Source organism: Anomalospiza imberbis, chromosome 6 (assembly GCF_031753505.1).
Source record: "Anomalospiza imberbis isolate Cuckoo-Finch-1a 21T00152 chromosome 6, ASM3175350v1, whole genome shotgun sequence".
NCBI lineage: Eukaryota > Metazoa > Chordata > Aves > Passeriformes > Viduidae > Anomalospiza > Anomalospiza imberbis.
The window spans coordinates 37,484,036-37,499,393 of record NC_089686.1 but is presented as its reverse complement, the minus strand read 5'-3'; the positions used below and the strand labels follow the sequence as shown (position 1 = coordinate 37,499,393).

The 15,358-nt window shown below is 39.4% G+C and overlaps 1 protein-coding gene across 2 annotated transcripts in view; it reads right to left on the bottom strand.

Annotated features, from left to right (window-relative positions):
- Positions 1 to 4,645, bottom strand: part of LTK (leukocyte receptor tyrosine kinase) — a 97,027-nt gene extending 92,382 nt beyond the window's left edge. For both annotated transcript variants that reach the window (XM_068193467.1, XM_068193468.1), the window contains exon 1: positions 4,231 to 4,645. In XM_068193467.1, the coding sequence (XP_068049568.1) occupies positions 4,231 to 4,537 (307 nt within the window). In that variant the 5' untranslated portion in view covers positions 4,538 to 4,645. The remainder of the gene's footprint in view (positions 1 to 4,230) is intronic.
- Positions 4,646 to 15,358: the final 10,713 nt, after the last annotated feature.

Genomic DNA, 15,358 nt, shown 5'->3' with positions numbered 1-15,358 from the left:
GGGAAGTTTTAATACAGGATTTTACAAGTCATTGGCAAGCCCAAAGAAACTTCAAAAAATCAAAACAAAAAATCTGTCACAGGTCAACCTAAAAATCTTCAGGATCAAAAGTTTTATAAGATTGCAAAGACAAACACATTTCAGGGAGTGCTGGACTAGAACAGTTAATATCAGATGTTTAGTTTTAACATGAAATCATGTTTTATGCTTTTAAAATAAATATTTCAGATTTCTGAATGCAAGGCTTTTCTGACCAAAAGTGTGAAATTAAAAAAAAAATAAAAAATAAAACATGTAGATTTATTTGAATGTCTCAGTATGAACTAACAGGTGCACACACAAAACAAATGACCAAATGTAACAGCTCAAAGCCTAGACCACTTTATGAAGCATCTTAGTGTCACACATCAGCAATTTTCACTAAAATTAATTCAAGATGAAAATTTCTCTCCACTCTTGTCAGAAACATCACAGATGCACTTCTACACACCAGCAGAGCCAGCATGAGCTCCTTCACATATACAAGCAGGCTGAAGACAGAAACCCTCCTGTGGATCCATTTGGGACTCCAGGGAGTAGGACAGGAATTCTTTGGAAAATTCACTGGAGTGAAGCATCCTTTTCTCCAACTTTGTTCTTATGGACTAATTAGAAACCGTGCAGGAATGTAGCATGGATAAAAAGATGGATTTTTTTCTATGGCTGCTCATAAGACATTGAGTTCAGCTCTGAAGTAACAGTAGTGGCTCACTACCTGATTTCTACCTCCTCCAACTTAGTCCTCCTTCCTGATGCAGTTTAGAAATCCCTGGTGTTCCTCTGCATGTGCTCCCTTACTGTAGGATTCCCATAAATTTATCATATTCTTTTCCATTGTATTTCAAAAAGCCCTCTACTTTGTAATGTCTATGGCTTAAAAAGAACTATCTTGTTTTCCTTTCAAGGCATCCACCCCATATTTGACTTTCAGTGACAGCCATAGTGCCTTGAATTGGATATTCAGACTAGGCACTGTATATGGAGACATCCTGCCACGTGCACAATAAAGAACTGTGGATACAACTCCTATGACAAATTTCAAGGATCATTCAATGTTCTTCTGGTTGGAACCATTTAAGTAAAATCACCACTGTACCTGTGTGCTACTTTAATTGAGCAGAGATAGAGAGAAAAATTCTTCAATTAAGAGACAAATGAGAGCACAGGGTCCCATCCCTTCCACACTTGGCATGCTCTCCTCTAACAAAGGGATACACAAAGCACTAAAGGTTTGTTTAAGTGAAATAGATGTACTGGTTTATTTTAAGTTGGCTTACAACAAAATAAGGTACTCCTATAATATCTTCCTGCACATGTGGACTGACTAAACTTATGCCAGTTTATACTCCTTCTACAAAACAGGCCAACTCAGTCCTGAGAGATATATAAATCCAGGGATAAAAACAAAATGTTTGGGACTTCTGAAAGCTGTTAGTTAGACAAATGCAAGCACCCAGGAATGGGACATTCATCGCTGCCATGCTGATATACCATTCCACAAACAAACAAAAAGCTGGCTTACTCCTAAACCTGCCATCAACCTTCCTATGCTTCTCTGCCTTAGAAAGGATTCAACAAAACCCAAAACCATAACAATTCACCAGGCTGAAATTAAACCTAAGTTACCCTATTCTGTGATGGCTGCACTGCAAGTGTTAGAAGAGACTGTAAAGAAATCCTGACAAAATGCCTCTAGTAATATTATCTCATGGACTGTGGTTATGCTCAGTAGCTGAACTCTGAGCAATGACTTAAATGAGACACATTTGGAAAGGTGTTTGAGGTTTGCTCAGGATGTATGCTGTGCTGCAATTTTGCAGATAGTTGGCTCTCCACATTCAAAGGCAAGGGTATGACATCTAGCCAAGCACAACCTGGTTTCTCACAGAACAGAAAAGGACTGACCTACCCACCACTTACTAAGCTCAAGTAATCAAAAGAAAATAATCCCATATGAAGGCTCAAAGTAATACTGGTGCTCAAAATAAAAAGAAAATTCTCCCAGACATTCGTCTAGTGGCTTTTTTCACTTTCTTCCTAACCATCTCCTGAGACTTGAGGCTAGTGTACCACCTCAGCCTCCAAAATACTGTGAAGTTGCTTTGACACTGAACAATGTATACCTGTGGACTAAGTCCTTTCCTGGTTTTGTTACCTTTGGTTTGGTGGTTCTTTTTCTGAGGGTTTTTTCCTGCCATTGTTCTCTACAACTTTCTGAATTTTCTCATAGTGTCTTAATTTTTGCACCAAGAGGACTTGCAACATCCTCCAGTGTTTCCGTGTGCCAAAAATTGTCAGTGGATGGGAACTCTGAAACCATCCTTTTATGATAGAGCTCATTAGAAATATGTACGCCAGCCAGGAAAATAAGAGAGTGAGAAAAAGACCTGTAAATTCCTTCATCATTTAGATCTTGGGCTTTCAAAATAAAGAAGGAAATGTAAAGCCACTCCAAGAATACGCTCCAGTAAAAATTGTACAGTGGTAACACAGGTGGTTTTAAACTATTTGACTAATGACTCTGTGAGCTGACCACAATAGCCCCCATAGTGAGGCAAGCAACCCCCATGTGAAGATTGTGACAGCAGCTACATAGTTAAATGCTCATGCACTGAAGTCTCCTCCAGTGATTGAGATTATTTTTGGCAAAAGATTGGAGAGATTGTAAAATGTACATTTATTTTCATTTAGCTCTTTACTTATTCTCTCTGTAACACATCCTTTTAAAAATCTCTTTCCAAATACAGACATGCTTCATATCACAGACTTGGATATACAGCAAATATAATTATTATTCCTTACATTAACATTACTTGCATGTTGAAAGCCACTCCACCAAAAACACTGGAAAGATACTTAGCAATTCTTGATGAGACCACATGCCATGGAAGCTGAGGTTTAGGGACATACAGCTCTGCTTGCACAAGGTACACTTGTCCTGGGACCCTTCGACAGTAAAACAACCTCCTGCCTCCCAAAAGAAATAGGCGTCCAGAAAAAGCCTGAAATCAAAAACTGTGTGCTATGCCTTGGCATACAATTGTAAATATAACTAAATTATAAAACCTGCTTAGAAACTGACGTCCCAGTGTGTCTGCATATAAAAGTAAATATGTACAAGTTCATCATTTAGCCAGAGAGAGAGGAAGTGCACTGCTCTAGCAAGAGCTAGCTGCAGCGCCCAGCAACCTGTTTACTTTTCCTCCTTTCCTGCCTGGAAGTTACACGATCTGTTACACTGAGAAATACAAAGTGTCTCCTGATCCTGTCTAAGGGTCAGGTTGTATCACTGTATCTACACAGGGGGTACTATTGTAACTGCAGCTCTCTGGGAAGTTCAGCATGTCCTGATAGAGACTTTTCTTTCCTAATATTCATAACAAATTTGCTTGCCACTATGCACATATAGTAAATGTGTCCCACTCCTACCTTTTTCCCCCATCATTGGCTGCATGCATGCTGCCACCTCCCAACTTCTCTCCTATTCCTGCAGCTTCCCTCCTAATATCTCTCTTCTTCTCTCCTACCGTCACTTCCTTTCTTCTGCTGTACTTCAGAACCAAAGCTGACAGTGACAAACAGAGCAGCACAAAGATTCCTTTCAAAACTTAGCCTGAGAACCACTTTCTAGGTGGGAGCTCTTAAGTCTATCTTTCATAGTCCCAGTACTTACTCCTCTCTTTATCCCCGTCCCTCATCTTTCTGCTTAGAAAAAGCATCCTTTCCTAACTACACCTTTCCCTGTAAGCAACCTCCACTACTCCTGGAGCATTACTCTTATCACCCTCTCCAAAACAGCCCCAAAGAAAACAATCCAGCAGCCAGAGAAGCAAAATGGTCCTAGGGTATAGCTGCTAGTTTCATGCCAAACCCTCGTACAGCGACTGCCTGCATCCAGCCTCAGAGCCTCGACAACAGCAGTTTTTCTAAAACTACAGATCGCCTATTCATTTCAGTGAACAGAATTTACTTACAATCAAGATTTATTTTCCGGCATGTCACCTACTTTACGAATGTTTTATGCCAGTACTTTCAATCCCCATCCCCCCTTTTTTCCCTACTGCTCTGAAAGAATGCTTTTCTGGTTTTAAAGATAAAAGGGAAGGGGCAATAAATTAAGTCCGAGCCTCTGGGTAGAAGAGGGACTTTGCAAAATAAAGAGAGGAGAGGGAAGAAAAATAAGTTCCTTACCCACTGTGGTGACCCACAGCAGCAGCTGTGGTAGCCGGTTCATGGCTCTGCGGGGTGCGGGCTGGTCCCGCCCGGGTGCGCGGCTACGGAGGGGACGTGCCAGGCTCTTCCTGCGGGCTCCGCTGGAGCTCTGAGACCGGGCTCGGGCTCCTGCTGCCTTGGAGGAAAATTCCCACCTCCTGCTCGGGAAGTCTCGTATGGGTCCTAGAGCCACCCTCCCTTCCTTGCCTCCTCCTCCTCCCGTTTTGCATACCGCTCCTGCACGATCAGCAAATTCACAAGGCAGTTGCTTCAGACACGAACACATCCATCTATAAATTCTCAGGCATTAGTATTCACCAGGAAAAGATGAATTCATAATCTAACTGGGTCGTTCCCCTCTCTCAGTCTTGCCTTGCAGCTGGCCCAATGACACACACGAGACTCATGCACCCCCTAGACTAAGCTCAGCTCATATTTAAGATGATAGAGAGGATTCCCACAGCCTGGGAGTGTGTTCACCTGGGAGTGTGTGAAAGAGAAATTGGACCTATGTACACAAGCTAGATTCCCACCTTTCTTCCCTTAGCGTCACCAAGCAAGGCAGCCTTTGTTGGAGACCCACAGTGAGGACCTGCAGCACAGCAAAGTGTGGGTTCTCCCGCTGCGAGCTTGGGCATTCGCTCTTTAAACACTTCACTTTAAACTCTGCTTTCTTCTAGACAATCGGCATTTCAGTTGCACAAGTTCACTCCACCTTTAATCTCTTTGCAGGTGTGTCTTTCCTTCATGGAAAGTTTATTCTAAAATTTATGTTTTTTTTATAATCAGAATGCATTCTTTATGACAAATTCTCCAGGTAGATACTCTCACTCTGAATTAGGGGTGCTTTAGTCCAAATTAGCTTGATTTATTGTGCTTGTTGTGAATTTAACAGGTAGTACCTGAGTCATGAGTAAAATACCATTAAAAATGTAGGCACTGGAGAGATTTGGAGCTGACCTGAATTAAAGCCCTGATATATCTGCTGGGCCTGGCACTTTCAAGGCAGAAGCCTGCATTCCATGTTTAATTGTGGTTCATAGAATTGACAAAAAATTTAATTAATTTACTTAATCTTCTCTGAGTCTTCCTACTGATATCTATGCAGCACTCAAGGGTAGATTTTATTTCTGTATCTTAATCATTTATATGGATCTGGAAAATTACTTTTTGTTCAGCAACATATTGCTACTTTCAGCAGATTTACAGAGGCATATTTTTTAACACAACCTGGATGATTTGGAAGTAAACATCATTCTGAGGCTTTCTTCTATGGCCATATCAATTACAAAAGTATGGCAGCAATGAGGACAGACATTATTAGTTGTATTAGTTGCTTACTAGTTAAATTTATATAAACTGTCTCCTAAGCAAAGTAATAGACCTAGACCAGAAAAAAAAAAAAAACTTAAAAAAGAAAAAAAAAAGAGAGAGCAAGCTGCCAGCTTTCCATCTCTTCATAAATAAATATCTTGGCTGAAGCTCTGGGATTACAAAGCAGGTAATTTTTTACTCTCAATTGGTAAAAAGTAGAGGCACCTCAAGAAATTTCCATACTTACCTAAACCTCCCATGAATAGAAATGTAAACAATCTGTATCTTCAAGGAACTGTAGCAGCAGTAGACACTGCTTCTGTTAATAATATTTTAAGGAAATTTGTATTTTTCATTGTTATAGGACAGGTTTTCATTTAGTTTGGCAAAGACAGATGAATTCTGAGGCTCATTACAGAAATGTGAGGCATTCTATGAAAAATAGATAGATGCACATGATGCTTTTAAGCAGAGGGCAAAAGCAGAAGATAAGGTGACTAATCTCTGACCAACTGCCTCATTAGACACTTTTGAGAGGTTGAGTCCTGGCTAAGTAAAGTAGAACTTGGTCTACTGGAAGGTCCATAATTAATCCTCAACAAGATAACCCACATCTGTCAAGAAAAGGATTCACCCAGACCAGAAATAAACTGTTATTTTAGGGAATCAAAGATTTTAAAGAACACAGAAAAACAGTTTCACAATGAAAAGTACAAGATATACAGATTATGAAAACAATAGGAGTCAGAACAATGCCCAGAATTTGGAAGTGGGATAAGAATTAAAAGCAAGTGCCACTCACCAACAGTGTGCAAGTGATAAAAGAGCATGCATAGAAAGGGGAAAAGCCCAACAACAGCAACAAGAGAATGGCAGCAACACCACTAATGCAGAGGAAACCTCTGTAGAAGTAACTAGAAGCAGTGGACAATGCTGTATCATCAGAGGGATGAACTGCCAGTCTGGAAGCAACTGGGACAATTACAAGCTTTTAAATTGGGCACTTATGCACTAGAGCACTGCCAGATTCTGGACACCAGCAACTGAAAAACCCACTGGTCTTAAATAACGATACCACCTTTGGCTCAGCAACACAGGAACAACCTGCTGGAGCCCAGGAGAGGGAGGAAGATGTGCTTATGCTATTCTTACATTTGTCTGAGAGCATCTGCTATTGCAAACACAACACAGAAATCTAACCAATCTCAAAAATATTTGGAACAGGGTTGCAAGGCAAGTTCCCACCATGCTACCAAGAGAATGCCTCAGAACTGAAGGGAGATGAGGCACTTAGCTGCTAAGCAAGCAGAACTTCAGCAATGAAGGTCTGGTCAGGGCCATAAAAAAGGAGTTTTCACTTACATGTACACTCAGGGGAAAAAATTATAAACAGTGGCAAATATTTCCCACATAAAAGAAAAAAAAAACCATTGATTGGTGATTGCTCCAAAATGCATTTCTACATGGGACACCAAGCAAGGCAAATGTTCATGTAGCTCTAACATCACCTTTGAGAGACACAGTTCCCTCTTGGGCTGCATGGCGCATAGAAATACACAGCACATTTTTGATCCAGTACAAAAGTCTGTATCGTGATATTTTGATCTAAGAAAAATATGAAAAAATGCAGTCAGAAATTTCATAAACCTTGTATGAGAAACAAGCTGTAGGGCAAAAGCTAAAAAATATTCCTTATGAGGGAAATAATATCCAGCAGAGCAAGGTGAATGGGGTGAGATGGTACAGACTGGGCACAGTAATATGAAGGAGTACAGAATTGTTTGAAACAAACACAAAGTATGTAAAGAAATTTGTGCTCAGTCAGCCTGCCTTAGCATTCTGAGTACTGGTCCACAAAACTCTTTAAAGACATAGGATTTGACTACTACAAAAACATCTGGAAAACTGAAGACATCAACCAAAGATGCTTCAGTGACAGAGATGGTATCTAAGCACAAAACTAACTTGTCCTTGTATTGTTCTACTGAGAATATTGATAATTTTTTAAAGTTGTATAGTCAGACTTTGAGACCAGTCACTTATCCATAGAATAAACTTGGTGTTAATGTAAATAAATAAAGAAAAAAGAATTGGCTTTACTCCATAGCCATTAAAGCTTCATGTCTTCATGCATGGAAGAACTTTGTGAGCTGAAACTGATCATAAAACTCTTTACAGCCTAAGGGACATGGAAATTCTCAGACTAACCTTTCCCACAAGAAAAAAGCTACAAAAGTATTTTGGTTTCAAATATATGATTTCAATGTTCCATAAAAATTAAGGAAGATCTGATGATGGTTAGACACACGCTCTCTGGAGTACTTTACAAAGGAACTATGAAGAAAATATATCCAGAACCAGATTTTATACCTGTTGCACACACAAACTCTTACAGAAAAAATATCAATCTGGGGTCAGACAAAATGTGAACTTTGATTGCTACAGATATCGCTGGGGGCACACCCCTACAAGAAGTGACTGGGGCCAGTGCCACAGATAACACCAGTTGCTCCAAGTGGTGCATAACAGCTAAAATTCAGGCTTTACCCCTTAAAATTATAATAAGTAAAAAAAGATTAAATTTACCTGTTAAGTGTGACTTTGTTTCAACTCAAATTAAATCCTCAGACATCAGGAAAAAAAAAAGTTTTAAAAAGGACATGCACAGAACCATTTGTGGATTTAAAATATAAAAATATGACCAATGATATTTTACACCAGCCTCAGGTGAACAGCAAGGTTGAGGAAATTGTTGTTTTGCTTGTTGCACAGGACAGAAAGATGTAGGTAAAGATGAAGGTTATAGAAGAAGGGAAAAATATCCTGATGCCTTAGAGCAAAGGCAGCAGAGATTTTTCACTGCTGCAGGGAAAAAAAAACTTACTTGTGTCCTAGACTACCAAATTCATTCCTACGTAGAAGAAAAGCTAAGAAGTGATTTGTCCATGACAGTACTATCCTTGCTGCATTTTACAGTACCTGTGCTAGTCATGTCTTACAACAAGACACCTCTAATGAACATGAGATTTAGCAGTTTGCAGCGAAGTACATATGAGGCATGTCTCTATAAGTCCCTATTATTCCCAGCACAACAGGTCAGTAGAAAGCACTGTCAAAATAATAAAGCACCTACTAATCAAAGATGATAGAGGCTATATTCAGCCCTGTTAAATCAGAGCATGGCACCTGCAAAGCATGGCTTGTCAGTGGCTGACATTTCATTCAATGGAAAATTGAAAACAAGAGCTCCTGTGCTAATAGGAATGGATATCAAGAGCCCTTGGGGATTTGTAGCTATCTAAGGAGACAGATGAGGAAAAGCAGCAATCCAAAAAATGACTTGAAGTACCTAGAGCCCATACCATTTGCCCAAGACAGAAAACTCACACCTGTGAAAGCAAAACAGGCAAAACAACAGAATGGATGCCAAGACAGTTCAAAAGTCACAGGAGTGTATCACACAAGGAATGCCATCCTGTGAGCTAGTTGCTGTGTAACACGCTGAGGAAATTGCATTTTCTGAAGAGCCTTCTATGTACATTTAGAATTACTGATGCCATCTGGCAACATATATGGCCAGAACTTCCTAAGCACCTATGGATGCAAAAGCATTCTTCTTTCAATGGCACATTAAGCCCATAGACGCCTGAATGACTCACAATTTCTTACTGAGATCCTGAGTTTAAATCACAAGTCATCCTCCACAGCAATGGCTGAACCATCTGCTATTGCAGCAACATCCCAGAAGCCATTTAGTGTTTCCTATAAGTGCCTGATGTTGTCTAGTACAGAAACCAGGTATGAGGGATAGCTGGATCTCAGTAAAGTACTACAGCCCAGCCACAGAGCAACTCTTCATTGATCTGTAAGGGGATTCAAAGAGTGGTATGGGAATCAACATGCAACCTTTTCTTAAACCAAGAGACCACTTTACCTGATGTTTTCATTACCTGCCTTAGGTTTTTTTAAATAAACTGTCAAGACATGCTGTAAAAAACATTTAAATAAGAAGATAGTGACTATAAACAACACGGGCATTTTAATAGAAACATTATGCAAGTGGTCTTGTTGATTGATAGCATAGATTAGGAAGGTTAAATGAGTTCAAAGAGAATGTGTGCTGCATTATTATTTTTTATAATATAGCCACAGAATTTTATTCAGATTTAGAGTCAGTAATTTCTATAATCAGCCATATTACTGTTCAAGTAATACATTTTTGACAGTTTCAGATGATGTGGTGTCATCACCCTCCTAAGTTAATAATTTATTAGTGTTTCATGCATATTTCCAACATTCCAGAATGCTTTTCTATTTTTCCAGCTTTGGATGAGTTGGTTCCATATGTTACTACTTGTGCAGGTAAGTGAATCACAGAATACCAAATGGAAGGGACCTTAAGGATCACTGGGCCCAAACTTTATTGGCAAATGCACTGCTTAGACAAGATGGACCAACACCCTGTCCAGGCAAACATAAAAAGTGTCCAATGTTGGAGAATATGCCACTTTCCTGGGGAAATTATTCCAATGGTTGATTGTTCTTGAGAAAAATTTTCCTTTTAGTGTCTAATAAGACTCATCCTTGGAGTTACTGGTACCAATTACCCCTCATCTTCTCTGTGTGCTGCCTTGTAAAAAGAGAGTCTCTCTTGAAAAAATAGAGTCTTCATTTAGCCACTCTTTAAATACTGGAATATGGTAATACAGTCTCCCTTAAGCCTTCTTTTTTCAAGGTTGAACAAACCCATCTTTCTTAGCCTTTCCTCACAGAGCAGGCTTCTCAGTCCTCTGATAATCTTTCTGGACCTTCTCTGGACCCTCTCCAGCCCGTCCACATCTTTTTTGCATGACAGGGACCAAAACTGAGCACAGTATTCAATGTGTGGCCTTCCAGGCCCCTTTAATGTCTTATTAAAGCCCATGGTTTCAATCTCAATATATTCCTTTAGGTATAACAACATATGCAAGATTCAGCTTCAATACTGAAAAGCCCACAAAATTAGGCATTACAGGTGGAGGGATAGGGAAGAAAGGGGCAAAAAATCTAGGCTACATGAACAAAGGCCTGAAGGTTACACCACAGCTTGTCATTTATGCCTCCACTACGCTGAGTTGCACCGAATTTCTGCTGTTTTGTTGTTACAGAGTTCATTAACATTACACTGAACCATGCAGAAATTCAGTCTGATGTACAGTAAATGTTTTCATAGCTACTGAGGACACTGTTTTTCCCTTTGATGAGGAGCAACTTTATAGCGGAACTCTCTGGATACATAGCCAGTGAACTACAGGCTGTATCACATGACTCCATGCTAAATATGCTGTCAGGAAAGAGCAAGATATTCTATTTCAAAACTGAACTTCTGCACCTTTTCTCAGTTGATCCTTACTTCAGCTTTGACAAAGCTCTCACAAAGCTTCGTGCTGTGTTAGAGATCTCCTCATGGCCCTGTTATTGTGATTGGAAGAAACGACCCTATGTGAGCATACATTCCCTGTGGATTCCAATTCTCGAGTTCAAGTGTGCATAGCACAATATAGACATTCTTGAAAACAAAAATAGATATTGAAATGCAATATAAACAACTGACAGTTGATGTATCTGTCACAAATCATACAGTGGCAAGTTTCAGGGACCTACTTTCTTCTCCATGATTACTCTGTTCTGCAGCAAGTTTCCAGTTTGTCAAAAGCTAATTGTCACCATCCTCTGAGTGGGCTGCAAACACTGACTGTGTTGTCCTCCATTGTAGGCCCTCAGTTTTCAGAGACATTGTAATGACATTGTCTGTATGTCTCTCCTAAACCAGAGGAGAAACCAGGCAATGCATGGAAAACCAGCTATTAGTGTAGATTATTGTAACATATTCTTAAGGTAAACCATTACAGCAACCTGTCATCCCTCCTAAATTACAATAGACACCAGTAATTACTCTTAGATTTCAGAAGCTTGGTGAACATAATGACATACATTTGTATTCTGCATGCTTATTTTACCAAAATGAGATTCTCAAGCTCATTAAATAAATTCCAGAATTTTCTATCACACCAGGAAAAGACTTAAGTGTCAAAAAGAAAATGTAGCTGGCCATAAGGCCAACTTCTGTTGTAACGTCTGTTTTTTCATGACTTTCTTCATTTTCAGATATATTGTAGAAAATGAGTGCTAAGACTGGTTTGTACTTTGCACAGAATAATCAGCCAGAGTCTTTCCCAAAAGCTGTGAATATAAAGCAAGAAATCATTTGGCCAAGCGTCAAATACTCAACAGGTCTTTCTCCTCAAAGAGCAAGATGCCTTGCATAAGAAATGCTTTGGCACAGATTCTGTCTATAGCAAACAAAAATTATTTTTCAAATTTGCATAACCCTGATTTTACAACAGGGTTACTGTGTGTTCTCTTTTGAGGACCATACACTACCACCCCACTGCCTCCTTGGAATTCTCCCAGAAAGCAAAGCCTGCTCCAACTCCAATTTTTAAAAAGCAAGTTTCTGCATACTCACAACCATTACAGGGGTCTGAAATTACAAATGTGGTTACACTGGATTTAGGTGCACACTAATAATATTTGTTAAGGTGACCATCTGATTAGCAGGAAGCCACAGACCATCAATTCACGCAGAGGAACCACAAACAATAACTTTACCTCAAATAATTTTCTGATGCAGGTAACCAGGCATGCATTAATAAGCAAGTACAGTACTGTCTTCTACACCCTCAAATGCCAGGAAAAGCAACTGTGGTTACAAAATGTCTTCACAAACTCTAGCTGCTTAAATGATATTTGCTCTGAGTGCTATAATACCCTGGGTTAAGTGTTCCCTTAAACACTTGTGATGATATTTTCTTCACTATTTCAGTCCAAAAGGCTAGGCACTCAAAACCTGTAACTTCTTGATGACCTTGTTATGTGCAGATGGCAGTGGTTTGGATACTGTGTGGATACCAGAGTGCACCATGTTACAGGCTACTTAAGAAAATAATTCAACCCCATTTAGGCAATGTTATGAAGGCCAAACCCCCCTAAGCTTTAGTTTGACCAGACGACACTGCTGCACACCGAATGCAGCAAAGGAAGACAGACAGCAATAGAAAAAGTGTTTTGCACAGAAAAGACATCTGTGGCCATGGCACTCGAATATGTAGCAAATCCACACCTCTCAAGCAATGTCAAATGGTCTCTTGTATGCCCAAATCCAAGTTAAAGCTGCAACAGACTGAGGGGTCACATCAGCTGCTTCTTAAGGACATAAGCCACTGAAGAACATCTTCCAAGGCATCTCTGAGGAAGAAAGCTGCAGGAACATTCTAAAATGATATTTGCTTGGTCAGGTAACAAAGATGATCAGAAAAGAGTGCAGAAACTCCCAGGGTCTTGATACAGCAAGGTATCCTTTGCTAACAGCTGCCTAAAATGAGATGGCTGAGCTGAACTTTTCTATGCTAACAAATCCAGAACTAACTGAAGCAAGAGTGAACCTTCTCATCAGCCTCTCTGTATGTTTAATGCTTCACTACATAAGACAACAGATATTTCTGCAATCCCTTAAAATTTACCATGGAAGGATACCACAGTGGGTAACATTTATAGAGCTGCAAAAGTTCTGTAATTATCAGATTCATCATGCAAAAACCAAGTTTCTTTGTTGTTGCAGACAAACATTTCATTTTAGCAAGGTGTTTAAATGCATGGTTAGCTGGATTGCATCTAGGTTTTTATGGACTACTCTTACTGTATACATTTATTCATATCAAAGACCTCTATTCTTAAACTGAATAGCATCTGAATTTGGTGTAAGGCTTCTGTCCCTATAAACCCAATTACTGCATGGTCCTAAAAAATTTACTTCAACAGCTGCCCGTGTTTTCAACCCAACTCCTACAGTTTCTACATCTGTAGCTTTTCTTTTCTCACATCTTTTGCAACAGCTCTTTCAGTAACACATTCAGATCTCACCACTCAGAATGAAGCTCCAGAACTCTGAAATCCTGATACCTACTTTAGTCTCAGACTGATGGTAAATGTTTCATGTGTCTCCATCTGCAAGCAAATATATAAAAGAAGGCAAAAAAATGTTATACCACAAGTTTATACAAACTTATATAGCAGCTTTTACTCATCATGCCCCTGAATTTTCTAAGGCCAGATTACTTTCTGATTCAATTTCTCCACAGCTGAAAAAAAAAAAATCCCACCAGAGCTGTACCAGAGCTGTTTTCTTTTTCCTCTTGTGAGTGGGCTTTGTGGCAAGTAAAGGAAAGCAACTGTGAGTTGTCTTTCACATAGGAGAGGTAGAAGGGGAAAAGTTCTCTTCCAGGAGTACACCAAATGACTCATGCAGTTACAATGCACAGAAACTATTAAACTTCACATTTCATGGAAGCTTTGCACTATTAGAAAAATTAGGTGGGTACGTAGTTTTAATACACTTATATAGCAAGAAACAAACCCACACAGAGATCTTAAGAATTTTCCCAGCTTAAATAACAGGTGACAAAAGAACAGTGGAGAGAATAAGAAATACAGACTTCTTAAATCTATCTCTAATTTGGTTTAGGCATGGACCCCATGGAAAACCAGCAATAACAGGGAAGATGGGAGAGCTCCTGTCATATTTTCAGTCTGTCATAATTTTCTAATAAGGAGTAAAATTCATACTTAAGAGAATATTTTGGGGGTTGAGATTTATATTAGGAGTGCAAAGTTTATAAGCATTGTTTTTAGGTGAGAAAGGTGATCTGGTCATTTATTTCTTGGTCCTTTTCCACTTTATACTCAAAATTATAAACTCATGTTCTGAATGTTTAGCATTTGACAGATGGTTCTACTTTAGCTGGACCCAACTAAGTATTATCCAATGACTAAGAAAATAATACTGGTGAGGCTTTGCCTTCTCCATTGTCTCCAGCTTTCTCTTAATTTCTCATTGTTGAACAAGGACAATACAATAACTTGCCCAAATCATTAAGCTCACTGTTTAAGGAATGCTTAGCAGTAGTAGGAACTTAGGCTGTTTGCTCAAATCCTAAATAAACCATTTGTAGCAGTTTTGATGAATTCCATTAATCTCCGCAAATAAGCTAATTTTATTTCTACATACTTTTGCATTAAGAAGAAAAAAATGCCAGATTTCTGTCAGAAATTTTTGACTTGTGATTTTTCCTGCACCAAGAAGTAGTGGCTAGCTTCCTGGAAAACCTGGACTTAGGATCAGGTCTGTTGACTTTACATCAAAGAGGTTCACCTGTGACAGATTTGCTTCCAATACCATTGGGCAGGAACAGGCAAGTATCATGTGAGAACTTTCTTGGCAAATATTGTGTCTCTTGCAACTGGATTCTCAGGTGTAACAAGTCCACAAACGCACCCTTCTGGCATACCAGTGCTCTTTTCATTGCTACAGCATTCAGATACAGCTACCTGCATTTTTCCCAGACTGCAGAAATATCTGGGTTTGGTGCCTAGGGCTAATCATCCAGAGGGAAGGACTACAGCTCTGAGGTTCCAGTCTAATGCCAAGCTTCTCCAGACATCACTGAGGGACAAACCAGAGCACTACCATGGTTCCAGAAGTTAGTGGGGTGCAGTAATATAGAAATACACAGGATGGTGTTTCTAAGAGCAGGCTATATTGAATAACCTTTGTTTGAAAGAATATCCGCCCACTTCTCACCATCAAAGAAAACATCAATGCTGGAGAGCAGTGAACTTAAGCATTTTTATTTTATGAAGAATAAAACATTTTGTACAACTAGCTTCAAAAGCATTTTGTTCTGATTTTAGGCCT